This window comes from Larus michahellis, chromosome 12 (genome assembly GCF_964199755.1).
Source record: "Larus michahellis chromosome 12, bLarMic1.1, whole genome shotgun sequence".
In the NCBI taxonomy this organism is placed as follows: domain Eukaryota; kingdom Metazoa; phylum Chordata; class Aves; order Charadriiformes; family Laridae; genus Larus; species Larus michahellis.
The window spans coordinates 8,616,186-8,640,869 of NC_133907.1; the positions used below are offsets into that span (position 1 = coordinate 8,616,186).

General features: G+C 42.5%; 1 protein-coding gene across 3 annotated transcripts in view; it reads left to right on the forward strand.

The window, feature by feature from the left end:
* The window catches only part of ATP9A (ATPase phospholipid transporting 9A (putative)), a 62,070-nt gene that overhangs the window by 31,273 nt on the left and 6,113 nt on the right, over positions 1-24,684 (forward strand). For 2 of the 3 annotated variants that reach the window (XM_074604731.1, XM_074604734.1), the window contains exons 14-26: positions 2,704-2,916; positions 8,240-8,401; positions 14,225-14,317; positions 15,144-15,227; positions 16,089-16,259; positions 18,108-18,206; positions 18,483-18,572; positions 18,709-18,853; positions 19,613-19,677; positions 20,469-20,624; positions 22,011-22,075; positions 22,906-23,014; positions 24,279-24,336. In XM_074604731.1, coding sequence (XP_074460832.1) covers positions 2,704-2,916; positions 8,240-8,401; positions 14,225-14,317; positions 15,144-15,227; positions 16,089-16,259; positions 18,108-18,206; positions 18,483-18,572; positions 18,709-18,853; positions 19,613-19,677; positions 20,469-20,624; positions 22,011-22,075; positions 22,906-23,014; positions 24,279-24,336 — 1,510 coding nt within the window. The remainder of the gene's footprint in view (positions 1-2,703; positions 2,917-8,239; positions 8,402-14,224; positions 14,318-15,143; positions 15,228-16,088; positions 16,260-18,107; positions 18,207-18,482; positions 18,573-18,708; positions 18,854-19,612; positions 19,678-20,468; positions 20,625-22,010; positions 22,076-22,905; positions 23,015-24,278; positions 24,337-24,684) is intronic. The other variant, XM_074604733.1, reaches the window with a different exon arrangement.

Below are 24,684 nucleotides of genomic sequence, written 5' to 3' on the forward strand. Positions count from 1 at the left end.
AGCTTTTTGGAAAACTCTGAAGGTTGTTGGGTGCTTAATACATAAATATTATCATGATTGCTTATTACATTTGTACATTGTTTCACATCCACCAATCTTTCAACTCTAACTGCCACAGCACATGCACGGATCTGTAAATTTAAGTGCGTATATGTGCCTGTGTCTCGCTGCTGAGGTCTGGCTGTAAAATAGCATACTTTTATTTAGATAGTCGCTGTTTGCAGCAACCACAGCGTTTGCTTTGATGAAAAGTTGGCTCTGGGTAATATTTAATGGATTAAATTGCTGTTTGAAATGCTGTGCACTGGGGCAATAAAAAAGGAAGAGGTACCATTGGTACTCAGTAAGCAGTACCACTATTGCTGCTTTAGGCCTGATGGTTAAAAAAAAAAGAAAAAGAAAATGGTAAAAGTGGGATTCTTTCGGTAATGCACTGGGGATCTTAGATGGTGCATAACTGATGTCTGCATTAAGAACTATCTATACCTAAAGAAGGCAACAAAGTCAGTATATAAAGTATAGAACAGGAAAATCCTGTTTTGGGAAGCCTCTCCCTTGCATTCCTCTTTCAGTAGCATGGGATGAGCCAGCATCTCAAAAGCCTTCTTCATCTCTGTTCTTAGACTTTTATTTCAGTTTTGTATAATAACCAGGTAATGCCCTGTGACTCGTCTGGGTCAGCATACTGTATTCCTAAGCATCTTCTCCATTGTAACATGCTAATGAATTGAAATTTCATATAAATACCTGCACTTCCTTTGTAAGGTAAAGGATGAGGTTTTACTTAAGAATATTACTACCTTTAAAAAAAATAAGCAAGCTGTCAGTGGCTGATGTTCCAGCCACCTCTCTGAGTGGTACTTAGACAAGATTTAAGAATTGTCACCAATTATGTAATCATGAAAGCATTATTTCTCACTTTCTGTTAATAACCATTCTCTCAACTACAGCTAGAAATAACTACTTTGTGACTTAGTGACAATTAGATTTTTTTTTTCTTTTGCAAAATGTGATTCCACAGATGCAATCTGCAGATGATAGTGATGGGTTACTACTACTGCTGTGTCGTATGTCAAGTATTTTCATTTCTCGATAGTTGTGCAATTGCTTCACTCCTACAGAAACTGCAGAAGTCGATTTTTGAAGTGCCTGTGCCTTTCTTTGGGCATGCGCACCCAATGCAGTGAACTGGGTTTGCTCATGTCACATTGGTTTTGCTTTGCTCGAGAGATTTTTAGACTGAAGTGCTCTTTCTGTACTCCCCACAAAGTGAAACATGAAGCCAGCATTCTTGTCTGGAAGAAGGCACTATGTACTGTAAATAGGATTTTTATTTTTGGATTTTGTTCATGGTGGCAAAGATGCACAGCAGGTTTCCTTGACCTCAGTGATCTGTTTGGTGGCATAGCTGTTCCCTGGGCAGACTACAATGTGTTTTTAACTAAGCATAAGATAGTTGGTAAATACCTGGTATTTTGAGTCATTATCTTTTTCACTGGCATGTCTTAGGTAACTTGTAACTCCTCTAGCTATCTCTCTCTTTCCCTCCTTGGCTTTCACAGCCTTCTTAGCATTTGGTTCTTCTCTTGGTGTTCAGACCCTTAAATGACTGGACTGTACTTTTAAAAAAAAAAAAAAAAAAAAAAGGCACAACCAAAACAAAAAACCCCATACTTCAGATCTATTTGCCCTCATTTCGTACTCAATCTCCAGAGAAAACTTGACTACTGGTTAATTATTTGCCAAAGTATTCAATATTTGTCAAGAACGTTTTGGTGACTGTGACTAGTCCAGTATGTGACTAGTGCTGTGTGTCAATCTAAATGCACTTCAGCTGGGGTTTGCTGGGGTTTGATTTGGTTAAAGTCTGTTGCGACGGTGCTGATGAGCCGCAATATTAAATTTGAAGATCTTATGTGTCCTAATCACTAGAGTGTGGAAAATAGCATGTGGAATTACACTGGTAAAGGATATGTCTCATAAAACATTTACCATTACCAAGTGAGATTCCTTATAATGAGAAGCATTTGCTGGCAATGATTCATTTTGAACTGTAGTTCTTATTCTTTGCTCTTATTTTTACCATGTTGTGGCCTTTGACCTGGAAGTGAAACTTTTGTCCTCTTGACACTAAAGGTTAACAGAGCAGGAAACTAGATCACTGTGTGTCCCTTCTTCAACCAGGATAATTTAGTAATTGTGCAATTATCTGAAGACTCCCATTCTGATACTAAAAATAGTATTAAAAATTAAATGAATGTAATTAAGATTTTCTAGGTCCATACGAGTCATCTGTTTTCTGTTTTCAGCAATTATATTCTTTTGCACGTGAAACCCAATTGACTCTCTATTTTCAAAGCCACTGGTCTTTTGTGGAGCAAAAAGTGGTTTCACCGAGTCGTCCGACTTTGATCTTTTACCAGTCGTTTGGTGGATCTGCAACAAAGGGTGTTTTTCTCAGTGTACTGTTGCAAAACTTTGGTAAATCTTTTGGGGCACTTTACTCCACCAGTAACAATGAGAAAGAAGTTGGTTGTGCTGGAATATATTCCTAATGACGGTCTGAGTTAAGGTGTATAAGAGTGCGTCTCGTTCCTGGGGACACAAGAGTCTGCACAGCTGCTACACTTTACTTCACTGAAGTAAAAACTTAATTTTTTTTTTTCCTGCAAGAAGACTTTATTCTATTTCCTTTTTTATAAGCAATCTCAGGACCCTCCTGCTGTGAAGGGCCTTACCTTAGCCACCAAAGTGCGTAAAACCATGAGCAGCCGAGTGCACGAGGCGGTGAAGGCGATCGCACTGTGCCACAATGTGACGCCGGTGTACGAGTCCAACGGGGTGACGGACCAGGCTGAAGCCGAGAGACACTACGAGGACTCCTGCAGGGTGTACCAGGCTTCCAGTCCTGATGAGGTCAGTATCCAGTTGGATGCATAAAAACATAAATATGATCTAGCTTGTTGCTGCAGAAAAAAATATTTGGTGAAAGTACTCCAGTCTAGTGAAGGGGATAATATTTTAATGCATTTATTGCACTGATAACCCATGAATAGACTATAAGTGCCCTCTTAGCTGATATACTCCAGGCAAATCTGTCTCTCTGCCTGAAGCTACAGAGCTGCACGTGACTGTTACATCAGCCTCTGTATCACAGAGTTTTGCTCATACTTATGCACCTTTGCAGTTCAATGCCATGAGTCCCTTTGACCACACTTGGTAAATTATAGGCAATCTTGTCTTGTTTTGGAGGGGGACAACTTGTGGGAGGGGGTTAGAGCACTCCCACAAATCAGCTTGCCCCTGATCTGCAAGGTGTTGCAACTTCCAGACCAAGTGAAAAGTTGTAAATCACGCTGGGTAGCACTGCTAACACAGAACACACCCCGTCCCATGCAGACGGGACAGACCCACAGCCCCAGTTAATCCTGCAGCGTGAGTGAAGTGCACAAGAGTTTGTCCCGGAGCGAAGCTGTGCCCTGCCAGTTCTCTGCCCGCACCCAGTCCAGCCAGGGCGACGCAGGGTGCTTCAGTAGAGAGAAACTTTACAGCTCTCCAGAGACTCACTGGAGACTTGTACTGAACACTTGAGAGACCAGGTTCAATACGAGACTTAAGAATAAAGTGTTCTTTGCCACCCTCTGCAAAATTTGGAAAATTTTCCAAAATTGTTCGAAGTTCTTTCCTTCTGTGACAAAGACAGGAGGAATAAAATGTGGTTTCATGTATTGGTTATGCTTCTTGGGTACATCATTTTTAGTGCAACCAAGGTAAAACAATTTGTTTTCTATTAATTTGTACAATTACACATGCTCTATGCCATTGAAAGAGATTGAAGTCCAAAACTTTCCACAAGAATTCTACTGACAGTATGAGATCAGATCACTCATTTGACTATATTCAAAGCGTTATTCCATTTATTGCCCCAAATAAAACAGATTTGCCTCTGATAATAACCTTTTCACCTTTGACATCAAAAGAGAAGCTGGCTTTCCTCATTGTTAGAAGTGAGAAATTGTTTTGCATAGAAATAAATTTATTCGTTAGCCTGGCTGTGTGAGGATTTTGTAATTGTTGGATGTATGAATGAAAAGACTGACACACGGAGTTTAGTTTCCACACTTCATGTACATTCAGAATATTCCCTCTAGTGTAGGCAATTCACTCATTTCATATAACGTGTTCTTGTCTGTATTATACAAAAGCTTTTTTTTCCCCCCTCCTCTGTTGACGTGCCTACGGTGACAGCAAGCACTTCCTCCTCCCAGGCTCTGGAGCTGGAGAGCAGTGTGCTTGTGTGTCCTCTCCCACCACAGAATCTAGGTCAGTGTTTTGCTTACCTGCGTTTCTCCTCCAATGTGTTGCTCTCCCCTGTAAAGACAGCTTACAGAAATCAGCTGCCTTTTGGACTGAAACAAGTTCTGAATTATTTCCAGATGGGAATCTTTGTGATTTGCATTTAAGGGTTTTTTTCCCTAAAGCATTTACTGGCTATTTTTGCACAGATCCTCTGTTTATTTACATATATACTGTGATATATAGTGAAGTCGGTGATTTTTCTTTTCCTTTTTCGCTTTATACTGTTCTGTCTTTAAAATATTTATGCAGCAATTTGTCTCAAATACCCAAGGGATTATTATTTGTTTGTTTTACTATAGCATGATAACTAATCCTTCCAAGATTATTGTTTAAGTTCTTTTTTTTCCTTTCTTGCGGCGTCTTAAGTAGAGAATTACAGTGGGTTCAGAAATCAGATATGCTTTGCTGCACTGAGGAAATCTTGTCTGTAGGTCTTAGATATACAAATATTGTTTAGACATGCTCGGTGTATGTCATACTAGATGGTACAAAACGCAGGATCAGCACAAGTCGAGTCCTTGAGAAAAGAGTGATGCTGTTAAATAACATTCCCTGTAGGGGAATGGCTTTGGCCTCCTGTTAAAGCCAGCCTTTGAAATCCTATATCAATAAAATATTGCCATGGCAGGGAAGGTCAGTTTATGAAATGAGTACAAAAACTTGTATTCTCTTTACTTTAACAGCAAGGGTAATTTCTACCAGTTGGCATAGGATTCATTTCCTGTAACAGAAAGCAGGATTTCCTAAATTTGTTTCCTGTGCACACTGCCATTTAGAAGTCTTGAAGTATCTTTATTCAGATATCGGTTACAGCCTTGGGGCTCTGCAAGCGTGTCAGTTGTAGCCATACAGTAACTAACAGGGGAAATGAAATAGATATAATCTGATCAGAGATAAGAGCGCCTGGGATTCCTGGGCAAACAGTCTTTAACCCTGACAACCCACCGCAGCTGCCAGGACATGAAAGGGTGCACCGATCAATTGGTTTCTGCCTGTTGTCTGTCTGCCTAGGCAACCCTAAATGGGACGTTTGTAGAGCAAGTCATGGCACAGAAGGATCAATTTGTCTCTTTAGAGTGAAATTTATTAGTCGATATCCACTTCAGTGGTGGCTTGGGTAATTTAATTGTCGGAAAGAGCAAAGTTTGGGGGATAGTGTGCTGAGCTGCTGTAGCTGCTCTGCTTTGTAATGCTCAGTTCTGTGTCCGACGTGGCCTGGATGGAGCCGCAGTCTCCTGGAGTGCGGTCAGGGACTGTACTGATTTCTCCTCATCACTCAGCATGGGCTCTCTCGAAGGCCTATGAGGAGTTTCAAGCCTGCTTAAATTTCCTCGATTTAAGCTGATTTTGCATCTTGAATGTTTCTCATCTTTTTGCTCTGATGGAGAGCGCCTCCAGTTACTGTTTGGGTGGTGCAGAGTACAGCTCTCCCGTCTAGCACCGAGCTGGGAACACGCTCCCCGTCCCGGGCTGCCCAGACCCTGCCGAAGAGCCATCGGCGCTTTGTGTTGTCTGCCAGTGCCGTGGCACTTCCCAGGGGCCGGGACCATTGTGTTGCCTATTGAATGGGGACGGTAATTTCAATGCTTTTAGTACATCTGATAGGAACACTTCAAAATTATATCACTTTCCCTCTCGGTAATTATTCATTAAGTACTACAGAGGCTGGGAAGTGGCATGTTCAAAGGGGTCAGCCCCACTTCCCCTCCGGTGCTGAATGCGGTCCACCTGGAGGGCCATTAAGGGCCGACAGGACCCATGCCTGCTCAGAAGCAGCATGGAAAAGGGGTACTTTCTTTCATTACTCTTCCCCTTCCATTGACGTACCTTTTCATGGTCTCAGGGCCAGCCGAAGTGACTGGCCTTGCACAATGCGGTGCAGTTAGTTTGAAGCGCATCATGTGCACGACATAGCACCTCTTGACGTGCTGCTCGTCCGTTTGTTCCTCTGCGCAGGGCTTTGCTTTTGGGAGGTTTAAATACTTTCTGGCACAGGATTTAAATGAGGTGCTGGCAGGGAAGGAGGGAGGAGGTGTTTGTGAAAGTAAGTCACAAAGGAGATGCTTTAAGGAGCTGGGAGCAGAGATTTGTGTCTTCAACATTTGCAGTTTACCAACATGGGCAAATCAACAACCAGTGCTGCGCACGCTGAACGTCACATAACATCATGCTGCGAAAAATTCTCAATAATTATTTATTAACCAGAGTATTAGAAACCCAAGCTCCATCTCTGCTCTGGGAGACTGTTAGGAAGATTATCGAACTGCACACTTTAATGCACTAAGGATGGCTTGAAGAAACTTTTGAAAAAGATAAGCTTGAAAGAGCCTTTGAGTTGTTGTAAGCTTTGTGAATGAGCCTGCAAAAACTTACTAATATTAAACCAAATATTGATTCAAATTGATTTAAAGGTCTTTCAAGGCAAAGCCAACTCAACTAATTTGTTTTTATCTGGCAATTTAAGACTACTTTATGAAAGAAAAATTTATTTTAGGTTGTCTCTTAAGCCTAATTGTGGATGAAAGGGAGCTGAGTTGACATAAGATTTTTCAGTTAGACCCAATTGAATCAATTCATGTAGTAAAAATTTGACTCAATGCAAGTATCTATAGGTTCCATTTTTATCTGTATCTCATGTATGTGGTTTCCCAAAATAAATTACGTTTTTGTCTAAGGTATTTGTGGTCACTTAAGGCAGTAAAGGCAGAACCTGAAAGGCACAAGGGATAATTAACCTTCAAGTCAGCAGCAACCATGTGCCCAGCAATCCCGTGCCTTTGAAAATGTCACCATAAAATACTTACAGTATTTTGTGTCAGTTTGGAGAAAGTATCCCTTGATCCTTTCTGGAGGCCAGTGATACATGGGCTCATGTCAGCTGCTGCTCCCATCCGTTACTGCCAGGACAGCTTCTAGAGTTAAACGCCCGTATCTCAGCAGGCTCGGTCTTAGATGGATGTGTCAGCGGAGGTGGGGATTCCGGGGGGATCGAAAGGGAAGCAAAATGAAGGCTTTGGTCTTGTGTCGTGACTCTGGTTGTAATCTAGTGAAAGCTTGTAAGGAATTAAGCGTTGTGGGTCCTTAAATACTAGAAGCTGCAATCAAAATGATACTCAGAGAAGCTCAATTCAATGAGTTCTGTGGTGTGCCTTGAATAATCTGGGGTTTGTTTGGGGTTTTTTATTTTGTTTGTTCCAATGTTTGGGGAGAACGGGTTCTTCTCTGGTAATAAGTGTCTGTGACCCAGCCTTCAACCGTCTTGCTGATCAGTGCGGAGGCTGAAATTTGTTGATGAACTGTTACTACCAAAGCGATAGAGTATAACACAGCTCATTTTGTTTGTTTGCTTTTAAAATATGAATTTTTAATGCTCTGCATTAGTGTTTCTGGCTTTGATGCTGTAAATCCAGGGTGAATGCTTCGTTTTGAATTCTTGATTTCAAAAACAGCAAGCTGGGAAATAGCACATTCAAAAAGTGAGTGTTTGTAAAGAGATTTACCTGATGTGCCCAAGCAGAGGTTTGGGCACCCCAGGCCTGGGTTGGAGGGTATTTGTGCCTGCCCTTGCTGAAGGGTTGTCCTTCGGGACATGACAGTTGAAGGCAGGGAGCCGACCACCTCTTGCTGAGAGTCTGGGACAGCCGGGCAGCTGAATCAGACAGGAGCTGGGCTGCCCAAACTCCAAAAATACTGGAAGTAAGCTTCTAACTTCGGGAAGAGTCCACTAGAACGAGCTACATAGGAACACCCATGTATATGAACAGATCCACTCTATAATACCATTAATGACTAATGAACTTCTTTGCAGCCCCCACCCGCTGTCCCCTCAGGGGAGGTATGGCGTGGGTTGGCCGCCCTCACCATGGCCTTCTCCTCTCAGGTGGCCCTGGTACAGTGGACGGAGAGTGTGGGTTTAACGCTGGTGGGCAGAGACCAGTCCTCCGTGCAGCTGAGGACACCGGGTGGCCACATCCTGAACTTCACCATCCTCCAGATCTTCCCCTTCACTTATGAGAGCAAGCGCATGGGGATAATTGTTCGGGTAAGTGGCATCGGGTAAGCTCTCATGTCTTTGTGCGTCTCTGGCTAACACAACGTGAAACATATAAAACATTTGCTCTCAGCTGTGCTGTTCTTCCTGGCTGAGTTTTGCAGTCTCTCCTACCTCAGGCTATGAGCTGGTTCTCTGTTTTGAGCTAATAGCATCCCATTACCAGGTTTGTTTAGTGAGTCATCCTTTTCCTTGGCCATATTTGGCAGTAAGTGCAGTAGTGCCCTGAGACATCTTTAGTTTGATCTTTGGTCCCTTGTTTAAAATAACAAGGAGCCTAAGATTCCGTCTTCCTCCAGCCGCTCCTGCCCACTCATATTCTTAAATCATCGTGTGCTCTGGTTGGGTTTCAGCCGTACACCTCCTGTCTGACACACCGGTTCCTGAAGGGCACCGCTGGGCGCAGTGTCAGGCTGGGGACGGGTGTGCAGCCAGTCCCTCAAGCAGCACTGCCACCAGCCGTGAAAGCACGTCCTTGGCAGTGCAGTGGAGGCTCCAGGATGGTGCTGGGAAGTAAGAGGGAGCTCAAGCGTTTCCCTCCTACTGTGAAACTGAGGGCCCTGGGGATGCTGGAAAATGTTGGGAGGGAGTTTTTGCTATAAGCGCAAGGTGGAAGAGGACATAGGAGGGACTGGTGGAGCAGAAGAAGAGAGCTAAAATCTGAATGTTTTGGCTGTCTGTGGCCTCAACAGCTTTGATAATCAGCAGAGATGCCACTTTATCTCTCAGGTAAGGCAGCTGTTTCAGGAAATTTTGAAGCCAGCAAAAGAAGTAATCACAGTTACCCTGTACCCTGGGACCCAAGTTCTGTGTCCCCTCCCACAGTAGCTGACACAGCGAGGGGTAAGAGGAGCCCGGGTAAGGGCAGGACTGCTCTCTCCAGGGGAGCAGGCACTAGCAGCATCTCAGGGAAGCTGAGCTGACTTTGAAGCCTTGCTCTGTGTCCCTGGGGTTGTCTTTTCATCCATCCAAAAGCTCCTGCCCGTCCTGTCATGTCCATGGGGATGATGTTGGGGGGAGCTATATGGTGGACTGGGGCAGTGAGTCAGCCCAGGTCACAAGTGCTTTTCCCCCTCGGGGTAAGCCAGGAGCAGGAACCCGAACAGGTTCACGGGTCCGGCTTGTACTGCATCTCCAGAACAGTTGTGGTGGTACAACAGGGGGTGATGGAGATGGCAGCAGATGGGGAGGAAGGAGGGGATCCTAGACCGATGCCACAAATAACTTTAGGATATTGTTAGAGGTATTGTGGAAGGGCTCCCCAGATCTCTGCCAGGCATCAAAACTCCTCTCAGACCCCATGGAAGTACAGCAGTGCAGGAGGAGGCACTTGTAGCTGCAGGGAACTGTGGAGATTTTCTTTTTTTTGCGCTGTAGCCTGCAGCCATGCTGAGAACACGGTGTCACGAAGAGGGTTTGAAAATAGCTAAGGTTAAGCCAAAAGGTGCATTTGTGCAAGTACCTTTATCATCAGCATCAGGCACTTCGCATGCTAAATATGTGCCCGGCTGAAATTGTACATATAACTTTGGTTCTATGTACAAATACGATATAAGATCAGACTCTCAGAAAAAAATTACTTTAAAAAGAAAGAAGAAGAAAGTGTGGGTGTTAAAAACAGTTGAGATCAGTTGTCACCGTTATCATCAGTAGTTGTCAAGATAGTGCTAGAGAATCAATGTTAGTAAGATAAACCCAGCTATGGTAAGGCACTTCCATTTGCCTGCAAAGAAAACAAGGTGAAGCAGTTTGAATATTTCTTTTGTAGATAATTATAACATCCTTGTTATTTTTTACTGAGAGTACAGACAGATAATTGGTACCAGGAATCTAAAACATGAATATGAAACCTATAATCCAGGGCAAGATATGATTTGTTGTATCCTTTCATGGGATCTGCAGCTTTGTTATTTAGGGTAGGGAGAACAGGTAAGATTAATTTTTTTTTTTTTTCCCCTCCTTGTCCTTTGTGGTAAAACTGAGTTGCTGCATATTTATTTTGGGGTATCAAGAAATATCTGGTATCTGGGTGTAAAAATATCCTCTGCCTCATGTATTTTTTAATTACAACAGTAGGAGGAATAGCCTTTGGTTTTAGTTAGAAGCAGTTGGGACCAGTGTTGCACACGCAGGCCTCTTCGATAGGAGATGAATTTGGTCTGCTTTATTGGCTGACGTTTGGTAGCATGACAATTCTCAACTTCGTGTTGGTGTAAAATGGAGCAACACAGTGGTTGTATTCAACAGCAACAAATATTATGGAGAACTTCAGTATTCCTATTACCAAGAGATTTGGTCATAAAGATGAACTGTAATATGTGTGTATAATTATTTTCACAAACCCATGAAGGATTGAAAATTGTTAAAACTTATGCAGATGGCTGTATTTGCATTATCACACCTGAGTATTTTGGGCCTGGATCTCTTGTTCCTCAAGGAACTGCTTTTAAGTTCTGGATCACACGCCACAGTACAGTGTAGGGGGGAAAAAATTGTATTTCGAGTTGTTCCAGGATTTGGAATATTAAAACATGCCCAAGGGCAGGAATGTTCGTTGAAGTGGTCTGGTAGGCTGAGCTTGTACAAAGTAATCAGTGTGTTAAATCTGTGAATCTAGAGATCCGACTGAATACATTTGAGAGTACACAGTCATCGGGGTTCCCACGAATGTCTCGTGCTGCGTGGGATAGCTGCAACAAGTATAGTGCATTATCTGTTTAGATACAGGAAGTGTGAATTCTTCAGGTTAATTATTTTTATAGTGAAAATGACATGGAGACTTCAGGCCACCTTTTCAAGACCTAGAACAAAAATACTAGCAATAAGGGAGGGAGAACTAAACAGTCTCCCTCCCCATTGCTTACTGTAAGTGCAAACTTTTGGGGAGGTGCTCTTTTGTCAAAGGTATAAGAAGCGGGCTAACCATCGAAGCCAGGGTATACTTCAAGAAATTGTGTTTACATGCTTAGCAGAGAAGTGGATACCCTGACATTTTTTCATCTAAGTGGAAAGGAGTCCTCTTTTTCATCTTTTATTTGAAGCTTATTCCTTTTAAATTACCTGTTATCTATATGCTCCCCCTTTAGGAAGAAGAAGGTTTCTTATTTTGCATTTCTGTATTTACAATATTGCTGCTGCCAAAACCAGCAAAACTCCCACTTGTGGTCAGTGGGAGTAACATCAGGCCCAGATCCTGATGGTAAATACTGTTAATAGAAGCATTGGCCCCTCTCTGTTGTGCTTGTTATTTCTTTTGCATCAATTGAGCTGCTGCTAAGCCACTAAAACCGGCTCCCTGTATCCCCCCTATGCGGACGTAAGTTGTGAGCAGCACGTGCTGGCTCCCTGGGTATTACTTTGTCATGTTCCTGTATGCTCTAAAATAATATCTTCGAGCAGGGTTTTCATTTTCATTAAAAAAGAAAACAAGAAAAAACAGTTTATAAATAGGTAGTTTTCAAGTAGAATTGTCTTTTATTAAACATACATGTATGCATGTGTAAGCACTCTGCTTGGTTTTGATCCACAACTTACAAGGCGTTTACTACTTTGGTGTGTCTTCTAAAACTGAGCTGCTTGTTTAAAAAACAGAAATGAGGGAAAGTAGCGTGAGGTATCCAGAAGACCACAGATACAGTGGGCAGCCGGGGAGGGGAGGGAGAAGCTGCAGAATGAACCTGCACTCGGAATTGTAGTGAGTAGAGTTCAAATGGTAATATTTTCTGCTCAACTATACAGATATTGCCCATTCTTAGAAACTGCCTTTTTTTTTTCAGCTAGCGGGAGCCATTGCGACTGTCTTGCCAGGCTTCCTGTACAATCCGGGTATAGAGTTTCAGCAAGTGATTCATGCGTCCAGCCCAGTAAAGCTGTTACTGAAATCCTTGGCAGAGACGCCCATCTCCCCTGCTGGCCCTGTCCGCTCTGGCTCCTATAAAAAGATCTCCTTCAACACGTAACTTTTAGTAAATAAAGTAGTAGTTAATATTGAAAACAAGTAGCAGATGTTGCCTCGTTTACGATATTTTTGCAATATCTGCTTGTTTACTTGTGATCGACTGTCATTTCTGTAGCTGATTATTACAGTTCTAAGAAGTCTTGTTCTACCAAAGCAGCCACTCTTCACCGTACTGTTTACTGACTTAATCTTCTTCTTGAAAGAAGGCCTGTTTGTTTGACCACAATATTTTCCATTCTTCTTTTTCTTTGCGTTGTTTTCCCCTTACCCATGTGGAATGATCTTTGTTGTAAAGCAAAGATAGTGCTATTGTCATATCTGGAATTGAAAGAAGCCTTTGAACCGTGGCCAGAGTCAGACCACGGTGGAAAAAGATGCCTCTCCAAAACAACATAACTGGCAAATCTCTGTGTAGATTTATAGTGTGATCTTACCATAATATGAGAACGCACTAACCTCCTATTGAACTCGGTGAGAGGAAATGACTAATGCAAGGAGATAGCTGATACAGTATTTATATTGGACAAAAAATCTAAACTATCTTAAGCCAGTTCTGCAGCACGGGAAGTGGAGTCTTTATTCAGTTTCCTACAGAGATGTTGTTAGACACTTTTTAATCAAATAATTTAATAGATAAACCTTTACCTTTGGCTACTGCCAAAAGCGTTGTGTTTTATTTAAGCAGATTCTAATTGTTTTGGTAGAGTGACACACATTTTGCTTTGGGGATGTGTGGGTATCAGTATATGAAGGCTGCACGTTTCAGGACATTGAAAACCATGCTTAAGCTTGATTATAAGAATCTTCCTTGTGAATATCTTTGAGCTTGACAAAAATGTTCAGTAAAGCAGCTTCATTATCCTTGGCTACTTCGTAATTTCCCTAGCAAAAATGCTTCTTTATCTTCTTTGCATTTTTCATATGCACATCAGGTACTGCTTTTTTTCACTATGCAAGTAAATTCTCTTTCGCCAGTGCCGCAGGACATTAGGCTTTTACCTGCTGACTCAAACTCTTCATGCGGGAGAACCTTCACCACTAGTTTCTATAACTGCAGAACAGGTTGACACGTATATTAAATAGTATGAGGATGAAAAAGCGTCCACTGTGCTTTTCTTTCACTTCTTCTTTTCCTAAAGTACTTTTCCCCTTCGTTCTGTGTATTTCCAGACCTTCCTGGGTTTTTGGTTTTGCGTGTTAAGTTTATTTTCTTCCTATCCCTGGTGGCTGTCTTGGTTTACAGAGCAGTTTGTTCCTTACTCATTGTTTTGTCTCCTTTGAGGAAATTGCCAGGGTTTCCATTAGCTTGTAATACTAATAGCTGTGACCTCCTTAGATATCTGCCTGGTTAGAAGGGATTTTTTAATTTGTGGTAATGTATCAGATAAGGCAGGCAGCAATCTAACCTTTCAGTGGCAAGCATAAACTTTAATTATGCTTATGCCATATAATGTAACAGAGGGGGTAAATTAGAGTGATTTTTACTGTTAAGCTTCACGCATCTGTTTTACTGTTTCAGGTAAGTATGAAATAAATTTTCAAGGGTGAGGGCTAGAGGTTATTCCAAAGGCACATGCAGTCAGGATTGAGAGGTGTCTGCATGGAGATGCCGTGTTGCTGATTAAAAAGCTGATCATCCTTGTCTAAAGCGTTATTCTTGCTGCGAGTAACCAAGTTGCAATTGAATAGGCATCTCCTTTTGGCCCCAAGACAAGATGCTGAGCCAGATGGACCTTCAGCCTGACCCTGTGCATTTTTCTGACTGTTGTGTAGAAAACTCATCACTTAGCTTGCTGAGGCCATCCCAAATATGCTGATAATCGCCCAACTTAGACTTTTCTGGGTTTTGTCTACAGGATGAATCAACAGGAGAGATCACCTTCTATATGAAGGGGGCTGATGTGGTGATGGCTGGGATCGTGCAATACAATGACTGGCTGGAAGAGGAGGTATGGGGCTGTCCCTCCTATGTGCGGAGGGTTTCTCGTGCTTGTCTCATTCCAGGGCAACGCGTGACTGTGGCAGAGTGGGCATAACTGCTAAAACATCTGCGAGACGGAAGGTCACTGATCATCTTGGCGGTTCATTGGATTAGACTTCAGCCATACATACATGCAGAAACAAGGAAGTCAGGTGGCAAATTCAACATAGTTAGTGCAGAATAAGTCCTGTAAATAAAATGGATTTTGCTCCAGACTGATTGCCACTCAAGATTACCAAACATGTCCTGGGCTTGATCCTGTGCTTGGGTTTATTTTAGACCGAAAGGTCTCATTTCAAAACTACATTTGGCAGCTTTGTACTGGGATACGTTTGTCAGGTTAGTAGTCATGTTGACAGAGAGTTCATAGCAGTAGCTTCAGTTACTGATTCTCCCCACCCCCAAACCCTGGTGTTCAAAGAAGTAATAATACCTTGGTCTTATTTTAAAGAGTTTATGGCCGAAGATGTGAAGTCTATAAATCAAAGGCTTGTGTCCTTTTGCTTAAAGACAGAGAAAATTAAATCAGTGGGGTTGTTTTTGCCACACAGGTGTAGCAGAGAGGACATTTTTGTTTCTGATCGCTGGGATAGATTACAAACTATTGCAGATCGCCTTTATTCCTCTCCGGTTTATCATGCATTTTATCAGATGTTATAGGCTCACTGGGGTTGCTCAAATGGGATGGTTATTTTCTTAACCGGCTATCTTACACTGCCATCTCTGCAATGCTGTGCATAAATCGTCTTACTTGAGATGCAGTTTATGGTTTACAATGTGATATTTCTTTCCAGTGTGGTAACATGGCTCGGGAAGGCCTGAGGGTTCTTGTCGTAGCCAAGAAGTCTCTGACGGAAGAGCAGTATCAAGACTTTGAAGTAAGTTTTTATTTGTTTTTTTTCTTTGTTTTTAAACAAACAGTCACTGAAGTGATTCTCGCAGACCTCTAGTGATAATGCTGCTTCTCATCTCCCTACTCCTTCTGCTAGAATTGTCATTCTTCAATGTCTTGCTGTTCTTTTAATCAAAGTGGCTTTTTAAGTGATATGTATGAAATTGGATCCCAGCCAGGACCCTCCAAAACAGTTCCTGAATCCTGCCTTACAATCTTTTGTGGTTATAAATTCTGCAAATATTCATCATTTGTGTGGGGAAATGTGTTGGCTTTTAACTTTCCTTGTTACGTTCCAACATCCAGGGAAACTACAAACAACCGGAATATAACCCTGTCGGGCTTCATGGAAACGCGGGCTTCATGCTTGGGGTTTGTGAGATGGGTCGCTACACACAGCACTAATTTGCTTAGCCCAGGCAGGCAAAATGAGGAGGAGAACCGTTCAGTTAAATGCAGAGATGAGATAATGGAAATGCTTAGGGTTCTCTATTGCCCTGTTTGTAGATGTGTTGGCTGCAGAAGCCGTGGTTAGGCCTGTGGTGCGAGGAGAGCACTTCCAGGCTTTCTGCAGTGTCACTTCAGCAGCTGCTGTGCATTTGTGTGCACAAGGACATGCTGTGTGCCCGGCTGGCACAGGGCAGAGACAAAACAAAAACTTCCTGAAATATCTTCCACCTTACTCTGTAACGTGCACCTCGTGTTTGTCAGCCGTTGCAGGTGGCATCCCTGAGTGACAGTTAACAGAGGGAGGTTAACTGGTTAACCCTCGTGCTGGTTAAGCCTGTATTCCACAAAATTGCAGGCTGGCTGTGTGTGACTGTGGCTGTGTCTGCTCTGTCCTCAGGCACGCTACGTCCAGGCGAAGCTAAGCGTGCACGACCGCTCCCTGAAGGTGGCCACAGTCATCGAGAGCCTGGAAATGGAGATGGAGCTGCTGTGCCTCACTGGCGTGGAGGATCAGCTGCAGACGGATGTCAGACCCACTCTGGAGACGCTGAGAAACGCTGGCATTAAGGTCTGCCTTACCTAATATTACCCCTAGCAGGAACACGTACACCCTCTGGAGTATGTGGCACTGTCCTACAAACAGTAAATTAAGACAGTCTGGGGGCCCTGTCAAGGTAAAAGTTTCACCAGGTGCCCTTTGCAAGTGGGAACAGTGGGGCTGGCTGATGCATTTTAAGCATTACTTTGGGAGCAGAACATGCTGGAAGTAGTAAATGTTAACGCGTGAAAGCATGTCACCTTCTGTGCTTTTCTTCCCCCAACGTGCTCTGGCTCCTTGTGCAGGGAGACCGAGTGCGTAGGCAGGAGAGTAGCTACAGGAGGCTTCTGGGCAATTGTTTCTTTCGGGTGGTCGCATGAAACAAGACAGGTTTGGGTGGGTTTGGTCTCTGGTGCACAAACTGCCGTGCTGGGCTTGGAGCAGCGGGCTGGGAATAGACGTGTTTTCAGTGGCCACTAGAGGGGGTCTGAGCCAAGAGAATCGGGGACTGCGCAGGTTTTTTTTCCAGCTTTCTGGTCTCCAGCATCTGAGACTGGGACAGGGAACCTTAGTTTATCTCTCTGAAAACTTGTCGGTCAGATCCTGGAGTTGAAAAACTGGGGGGGGAATGGACTAAAAATTTGGATTTGTGCAAGAAAAATGGGTAAAAGGTTCTGCTTGTGGTTTCTCTGTTTTAAGTAACAAAGTGAGTGAAATATTGAGGCATCCGGTGAGTCCAAAGCAGGGCTGTGTGTTTGGGTGGAATTCAAGGCTTAGGACAGGCTTCCAAAAGTGCTTTCTGGTTGGAGCCATCCCTGTGAACAACAGGGGCTTCAGCAGAGAAGTGAGATGAGCAGAATCAGACAAAGCCCCTTGGCAGCACCGTGGCTTTCTCCCCCTGCGGCATAGTCTCCTATGCCAAAGCAGTTTCATTTTTTCTCTTCGCCTTGGCTGGAGTCGGTGTCGGGGTGTGGAGCGTGTCGTTGCACAGCGAGTGCGGCACTGCTGAGCACTCCTTGCAATGGTATGTTCGTTAGGGTATTGCATGCAAGAAGTAAATCAAGAGTGAAGGCAGTTTTGTAATTCATTACAGGGACCATCTTGTTAAGATCAAATCTTTTTCCAACCTCAGATTATTAAACAAATAAGTGAGTCTTTGTGTGTTTTTTTGGGGTTTGTTTTTTTTCTTAGTTTTGTTAAATATTCTTGGTCAGTGTCTTGAAAGAATAAAAACACCGGTGGAAAAAACAAAACAAACTCTGATGTATTTACACTGTTGAGGGAATTCCCTGCCAGATTATAATAAGGTATTGCTGCTGATATTGCTTTCTAATGCCCCCTTCCCAGCACAAAATAAAAGGAGCAGTGTATATTTAAAAAAAAAAGAAAAATATAAGAAAAAAAACAAAACCAACCCAACCAACTTAGTCTGTTCCAGATGCACACATCAGCAGTGAGCTAACCCCAGTTGCATCATCCACATTTCAGGCAGGGCCATGAGGGATCTTTCTGCAGCAAGGCCCTCTTATTTCAGCATAGGAGAAATAGCTGGGGTGGGACATATTAACACACGCATACACATTCTTTAGCTTGCATTTTGTGGGTTTATCAGCAGAATCTTGAAATATCGCAGGTGGGAAAAAATGTTATACATAGTTTGTAACTTCTTTTGTGTTTCGGCCTCTTTAAAAGTTTTGCTTTCTTTCATCGGTGAGAATTTTCTTGTATGTTTTAAAATAGGGATTTTTTAGAAAACTAATTTATATATGTATTCTAACAGTCCATTTATATGCCTGAACTGGCAGGCGGTACCTCTAGATGTCCTGCAGACGTGGTTGTTAAGTTCTGTATTTAATCCATTAAATATTTGGATTTTAGGTGTGGATGCTGACAGGGGATAAGTTAGAGACAGCCACATGTACAGCCAAGAACGCACATTTGGTGACACGGACACAGGACATCCATATATTCAGACTAGTGAGTAACACCCGCCTTCCCCTCTCTCAAGACTTGTTTGGGACCCCATATTCTGGGACAGGAGGGGTGGTGAGATCACAGCTGTTTTCCAACAGTAGACACAGAATATTCTTATTCTTTTGACCCACGTTTCTATCCCCTGAGCCTTTGTTTACCTGTGTGCTCTGAATAACTCAGTGTGTTGCCTGTCCCTATTACTTTTACTCCGAGGCTCGTTTGTTTGCTTTTTCACCCCAATGAAGCAAACCCTTCGTCGGTTGCCATCTTTTTCCACAGGTGACTAACCGTGGAGAAGCCCATCTGGAGCTGAACGCCTTCCGCCGGAAACACGACTGCGCCCTTGTTATTTCTGGCGACTCGCTGGAGGTAGGCTCCAAACACCTCAGGCTGTTCAGGAACAGCCCCCAAACACTGTGCCTGAATTAGGATTTTTTTTTTTTTTTTTGGAAAAGAAACTTTTGTAGCACAAACGTTGGTGACGCTTCTGATCTCTGTCAATTAGATGTGCCTGAAATTCTATGAGTATGAGTTCATGGAGCTGGCTTGCCAGTGCCCTGCCGTCGTGTGCTGCAGATGTGCTCCGACACAGAAGGCCCAGATTGTGCGATTGCTCCAGGAAAGGACCGGCAAACTCACCTGTGCAGTGGGTAAGGGACTGGTTAGGGAGAAGTGACCATGTAGGACAACAGGTAACGGGCACAAACTTGAACATAGGAAATTCCATTTCAACATGAGGAGGAACTTCTTTACTTTGAGCGTGGCAGAGCCCTGGCACAGGCTGCCCAGAGAGGTGGTGGAGTCTCCGTCTCCGGAGACATTCAAAACCCGCCTGGATGTGTTCCTGTGCCACCTGCTCTAGGTGACCCTGCTCTGGCAGGGGGGTTGGACTGGATGATCTCCAGAGGTCCTTTCCAACCCCGACCATCCTGTGTGTGTGATTCTGTGTGTGTCTTTGTTATTTCTTCTTTTGAGCAAACAGCCCGATGTCATCTCATAACACCTGGAAGTGCTGAGTTAGGAACAGTGGTTTTGCGGGATGATTGATAAGATAAAATATTGTATCTGGAAACTTCACTGAACAACTGCTCATAAATATTTGGGGTGATATCTTTCCCTGAACTTGATCAGATAAAGCGCCATTATTCATCTGTGAGCTTTATTGCAGCACTGTAGGTATAATGGTACACCTACAAGTCAAAGTGATCAGTAACTTGTGGGTCTATTAAAAACAAAACAAAACTTCTTAAAGAATTTAAATTCATTATTCCTGTTCAAAAGCCTGCTTTTGTTGGTCGGGTTAAATGTTCCTTCTAATACTACAATCTGATGCAGATGCCTTTAGTGGGGTTGCAAATTGCCTCTGTTGCCTAACTACCGGTGTCGTTTTTCTGTGCTCTGATCTGCAGGTGATGGAGGGAATGATGTTAGCATGATTCAGGAGGCTGACTGTGGTGTTGGAGTTGAAGGAAAGGTGAGATTGCCTCGTGTTGAGTAAGAATTCGTATGGCAGTTCAGGAGCTAGTTTGCAACTAACTTTTAAATGAATCCCCAGAAATTTGTGCAAGCAAATGAGAAGCTTCCACAAGAACAATCATCAGACCAACAGCCTTATCATGAAAAATAATTTGGCTGTAAAGGAGACTACTGTTTAACAGGGTTCAAGTTCATTATTTCTTTCTTGGCAGATTCCCTGAATTTGGACCATCATGGTTAGTTTGGTGTTTTTTAATCATGCGTAGATGCTCTAAATGCTGGAGTTGTAATTACTCTGGTAAGATACACCCTACATGTACAATTAAAAGCTGGTTATATTAGTTTAGAAAGCAAACTCTGGGTTAGAGCTCTGGTTCCTGTATGTGGAGCTGCTTGGAATGACAAGACTGGATTTGGCGGCAGTGGAAAGGCTCTGCTTGCAGTGAGCCAAAACATTAAAATTGAGTGAACTTTTGAGACTGAAAATTTGTGTTCAGAACTGACTTGATACGAGTGTCACGTTAACATGCGTGTTGTGAATCATAAAGCAGAGAGTTGCTTGGAATTGGAGGCCAGGGTTCAAATGGGAATTCTCTTCATATTTTTGCTCTTTGCTTAAAAGCCACGGTGGAAGGCAGAAGTGCTGAGGTAATACTCTCCCCCACCTAATGCATTGCAAATTTTTTTGGAAATTCTGTCAGTAATAACTAAATAATAATATAATTTTTTTTTTGTTTCAAATAACGCTATGATCTCACTGTGATTTTACTTGCTTTTACTTCCTTACAGGAAGGAAAACAGGCATCACTTGCAGCCGATTTCTCTATCACTCAGTTTAAGCATCTGGGTCGTTTACTAATGGTGCATGGAAGGAACAGTTACAAACGGTCTGCAGCTCTCAGTCAGTTTGTAATCCACAGGAGCCTGTGCATCAGTACCATGCAGGTAAATGGACTGCCATGAGGGCTTTTCCAATGGAGAGTTGAAAAAGCAAAATCAAAAAGTACAGGTTCTGTGTTTCATTTTAGACGCAACTGTTTCTTCTCCTGAAAGGTTGGAACTTAAAGCTGTTACTTTGATATGAAAACACATAAGAAAGTTCCTGGAATTGGACAAACATCAGCAACTTTTCCAAAATTGGGCAAACAATATTCAACCTTAGAAATGACTGCTTTCACACAGTGTGTCATCGCTGTTGTTTAGTAATGCTAGGAAATACTGAAAATCTGAAGCAGGGCAATATTCTCAAGGCCTCTGCTGAGTAAGCGTGCTTATTTTCGGGTGTGTTTTAACTTCAGTCTCACTATTTGAAGGCCTTTCTTAGGCCACTGAGGAGGACCTGGCTCAGACCCTGAAGGAAAGGTTACCGAAAGCTCAGTTGGGCGTGCTGTGGAGTGTTCACAGGAGCCGTGCCGCAAAGGCTGCTGAAGCACGTATTAACCTTCCCAAGCACTCAGCAGCTCGCCGCAGCAACGTGGAGGTGGTCTGTTCCTCTCCGTTTCAAAAGGAACCTTAGAAACAGATTTGGTATTCACCAAATTGACATTGTTCGTGTGTGCTGAGCCTCAGTGTAACAAAAATGCAGTTGCCAGTTGGCAGGAAGTGTTGAAAGAGATTTTATGAGTTCACGAGCCAAATTCCGTTCTTAGCTGTGGTGACTTGAGTGAAAGTTACAGTTAAGGACAGAGGTTACTATTTGGGAGTTGCATTTCCATGCTATAGCGTACTGACATATTCCTTAAAAATACTAGGGTTTTTGTTAAGTAAAACACTTAATATTTTTGGGAAGGCTGATGATTCTCCCCTCTCCTCTTTTTAGAGGAGAGGGATGCATAGAGACAAAAGGTTAAAACTCAGGGGACAGTCCAGCTCAGTCTGCAGCTAAAAACAAGAACAGAAAACAAACCCCATAACTTCTGACAAAAGAAAAATTTATCTTGAACACTTTGGAGTTTGTATTAGTGAGCGTTTACTCTTTACATTGGGAAGGCATCATCAAGGCATAAATAAGTGTGCACCTGTCCTTCACAACATCTGGATGACTTTGATCAAACCAGTGGGCTTTGGAGGAAACTCTTTATGTTCTTTTCTGTGGAATTACATTACAAAAACTTTTCCAAGTCCAGCTCCCCAGTGTTTGCTATTAAACATAGCTTTCATCCAAGGTTTGCGTAGGAATAAAAAGGGTTGATATTACATTCTTCTGTCTTCATTTCAGGAATTTGGAGAACCCACTGCAAGTATGTTCCAGTTTGAACAGAGTCTATTTTTAAGCTGTTAGTTTTATTGCAGTACCTATCGCCTGAAAAGCTTATTTCTTTTCTTTTCTAGGCTGTTTTCTCATCGGTATTTTACTTCGCTTCAGTTCCTCTCTACCAAGGCTTTCTCATCATTGGGTAAGAGCTCACATTTTACTAATAGTGTGGAAAACCTGTGCCTAATGAATAGATTTGAGCTAATTAACACGCAAGGCATGCGCATCTCCACTTTGCATGTTTCACAACACTGCTTCAGAAGATGGTTGTGATCTGTGTCCCCTTTCTGTTCCTCTGCACTGAGCAAAGCCACCAAGGCAGCACACGTCCTTCTAGAAGCCTTTCCGAAAGGACAGTTTGTCACACTCAAAACACGAGAAGCAAGCCGTCCTCCAGGAAGCGCTCCTTCGATCCTAGTAAAAAGCAGAGGGACAGTCGTTGTGCTCCAGTGCCTGCACAGCACTGACAGCCAGTGCCCAGCTCCTGACAGCATCAGAAAGGGGGGACAACCCAACCTCTTAACAGAAGGAATCAGTTCCTGCCTAAAATATCCTGGGACTACACTTCCCCATGACTTTATAGGCTTTTGAGTGCATAATTAAAAAAAAAAAAACCAAACAGCAAATTCATCTCCACTGCCTCCTGATGCAAACAGGATCAAGCCTGAACTGCAGAGCAAACTTTGGGGTGGAGACAGGTCTGTCCTTGGCTCCATTAATAACCCTATAACACCGGTTGCAATACTTGAACCAGTCATCTGTGTATGAGTGTTTCTAATCAAAAGCCATTCAAAAAGCAAATCCTGCAGGTTTTTCCTACATGCAAAACTCTGGCGTGTTCCATTTGTGAGTTTTTATAATACTTACGTCATTTGGCACTTCAAGAATACTGTATTTCCTTTCTGAAGACTAGCATTTCTGTTTGCTCATCTACACCTTACATAATTTACTGGTCTTCTACCTTCTTCCCAGCTATTCCACAATCTACACGATGTTTCCAGTGTTTTCTCTAGTCCTGGACAAGGATGTTAAATCTGAAGTTGCAATGTTGTACCCAGAGCTCTACAAAGATCTTCTTAAGGTATGTGAGACTCCTGTTTGTCTGTTACGGTTTAAGGCAAGATCCCTGTCTTGATTCGAAACTCTCTAAATGTGTAAAATCAAATATATTATCAGTAGATACAGAACTTTATCATGCATTTTCAAGCAAAATTGTTTTAAAGGCAAATTTGTATTAACAGATACAACCAGATTTCCTGGCAGTTTGTTATTGAATGCTACATGAAATGCAATTTATTAAAAACGGCTGGGGAAATAGAAGTTCCATTATGTGGGAAATTCTAAGGATTTAATATTACCGATTTGTTCCAAAATAAAGGGGAAAGAGAAATTGTCGGGGATTTGGCACTATCCTGAAGCCAGAAAAGGGGATGGGGGAAGGGATATGCTCATTTTATGGAGGGAGGAGGTTATCACATAGTTTCTTGAATAGAAATTTGCCTTGAGGGTGATCTGAAGGGACCTAAAGGTTTGGTTGCTGTGCTGTTTTTCTAGTGTTTTCTTGACAAAGAAAACTATTTTATGTTTACCATAGAAATATCGGGAAGGTAAATCTTGTCTTAGGTTCTTTTTTTTTTTTTTTCCTGGAAAATTTTTTGAATAACTGGGGTACGGAGACTGAGAACATCTTTCTTAATTGAAGGAAAGGGTGGACTGAGTCTTCAACAGATCCTTTCCCTCAAGGATTTCTGTTAAACAGATACTCTCAGAAGCAAAGCCTGTTTTTCCAACAGCCTGAATAAGTCTCCATCTGGTTTCACTTGTATGTTGTCTCTTATGTCATAAACCACTAATTCTCCAACCATCCTTAGGCCTGGTCTAAACATAGGGGGTTTTGTGTACTGGTATAGCTGCGTTGGCTGGAGATGCTTTTATTAAAACCTATCCGCCTTCAATATGATGGTGATTTGTGTGTGTGTGTCTAGAAATATAATATTAATATATTCATATATATGTGTATACACACATCCTATATTTCACAGTACAATGACTAAACTCGTGAGACATCTTTGCGTTGAATTAATCTCGTGTGCAGTAAGGAGGAGGCTGTACTGTCCTGTGCAAGCAGTGAGCTTCCACAGTCCCAGGCCTCCTTCGTGCATCAGGAAAAATGAGAATAAAAAGACAGTACCTCAGGGTTGGTTGATTTGTTTTGTTTTATTTCCAAATCACCTTTAAATTCTCTTTTATTAATTGCTGGGTGGATCTGTAAGTGAATGTTTATAAAAGAAAACCCAACTGAGCTTTGTCTTTTTTCTTTTTTTTCTTTCTTCCCCCTCCCTTAGGGACGACCGTTATCATACAAAACATTTTTAATATGGGTCTTAATAAGCATCTATCAAGGTAAGAAATTACCTTCTGCTTGTGCCTTTGGATGCTTTAATGAGTACAGAATATCTGTTTGTATTGCAGGAAGTTAAGTAAGGCACGAAGTGAATTTAGCAATGCATCCTTGGGATAATGAATAAATATTTTTTTTTTTTTGTCTTGGAAAATGTTGGCAGCATTACCAAAGGAAGAAATTATCTAAAACTAAATATTGGCAGCAACTGGTCAGCCCCATTGTAGGCAATGATGTAGAAGTTCAAAGCGTTGTGCCTCTTCCCATTGGGCCCATCCTTTGTAATTTTGTGGCAGTTCCTTTCAGTGCTTTAATTGCTCCATCTGTAAAGCAGAATTTGTATTTTATCT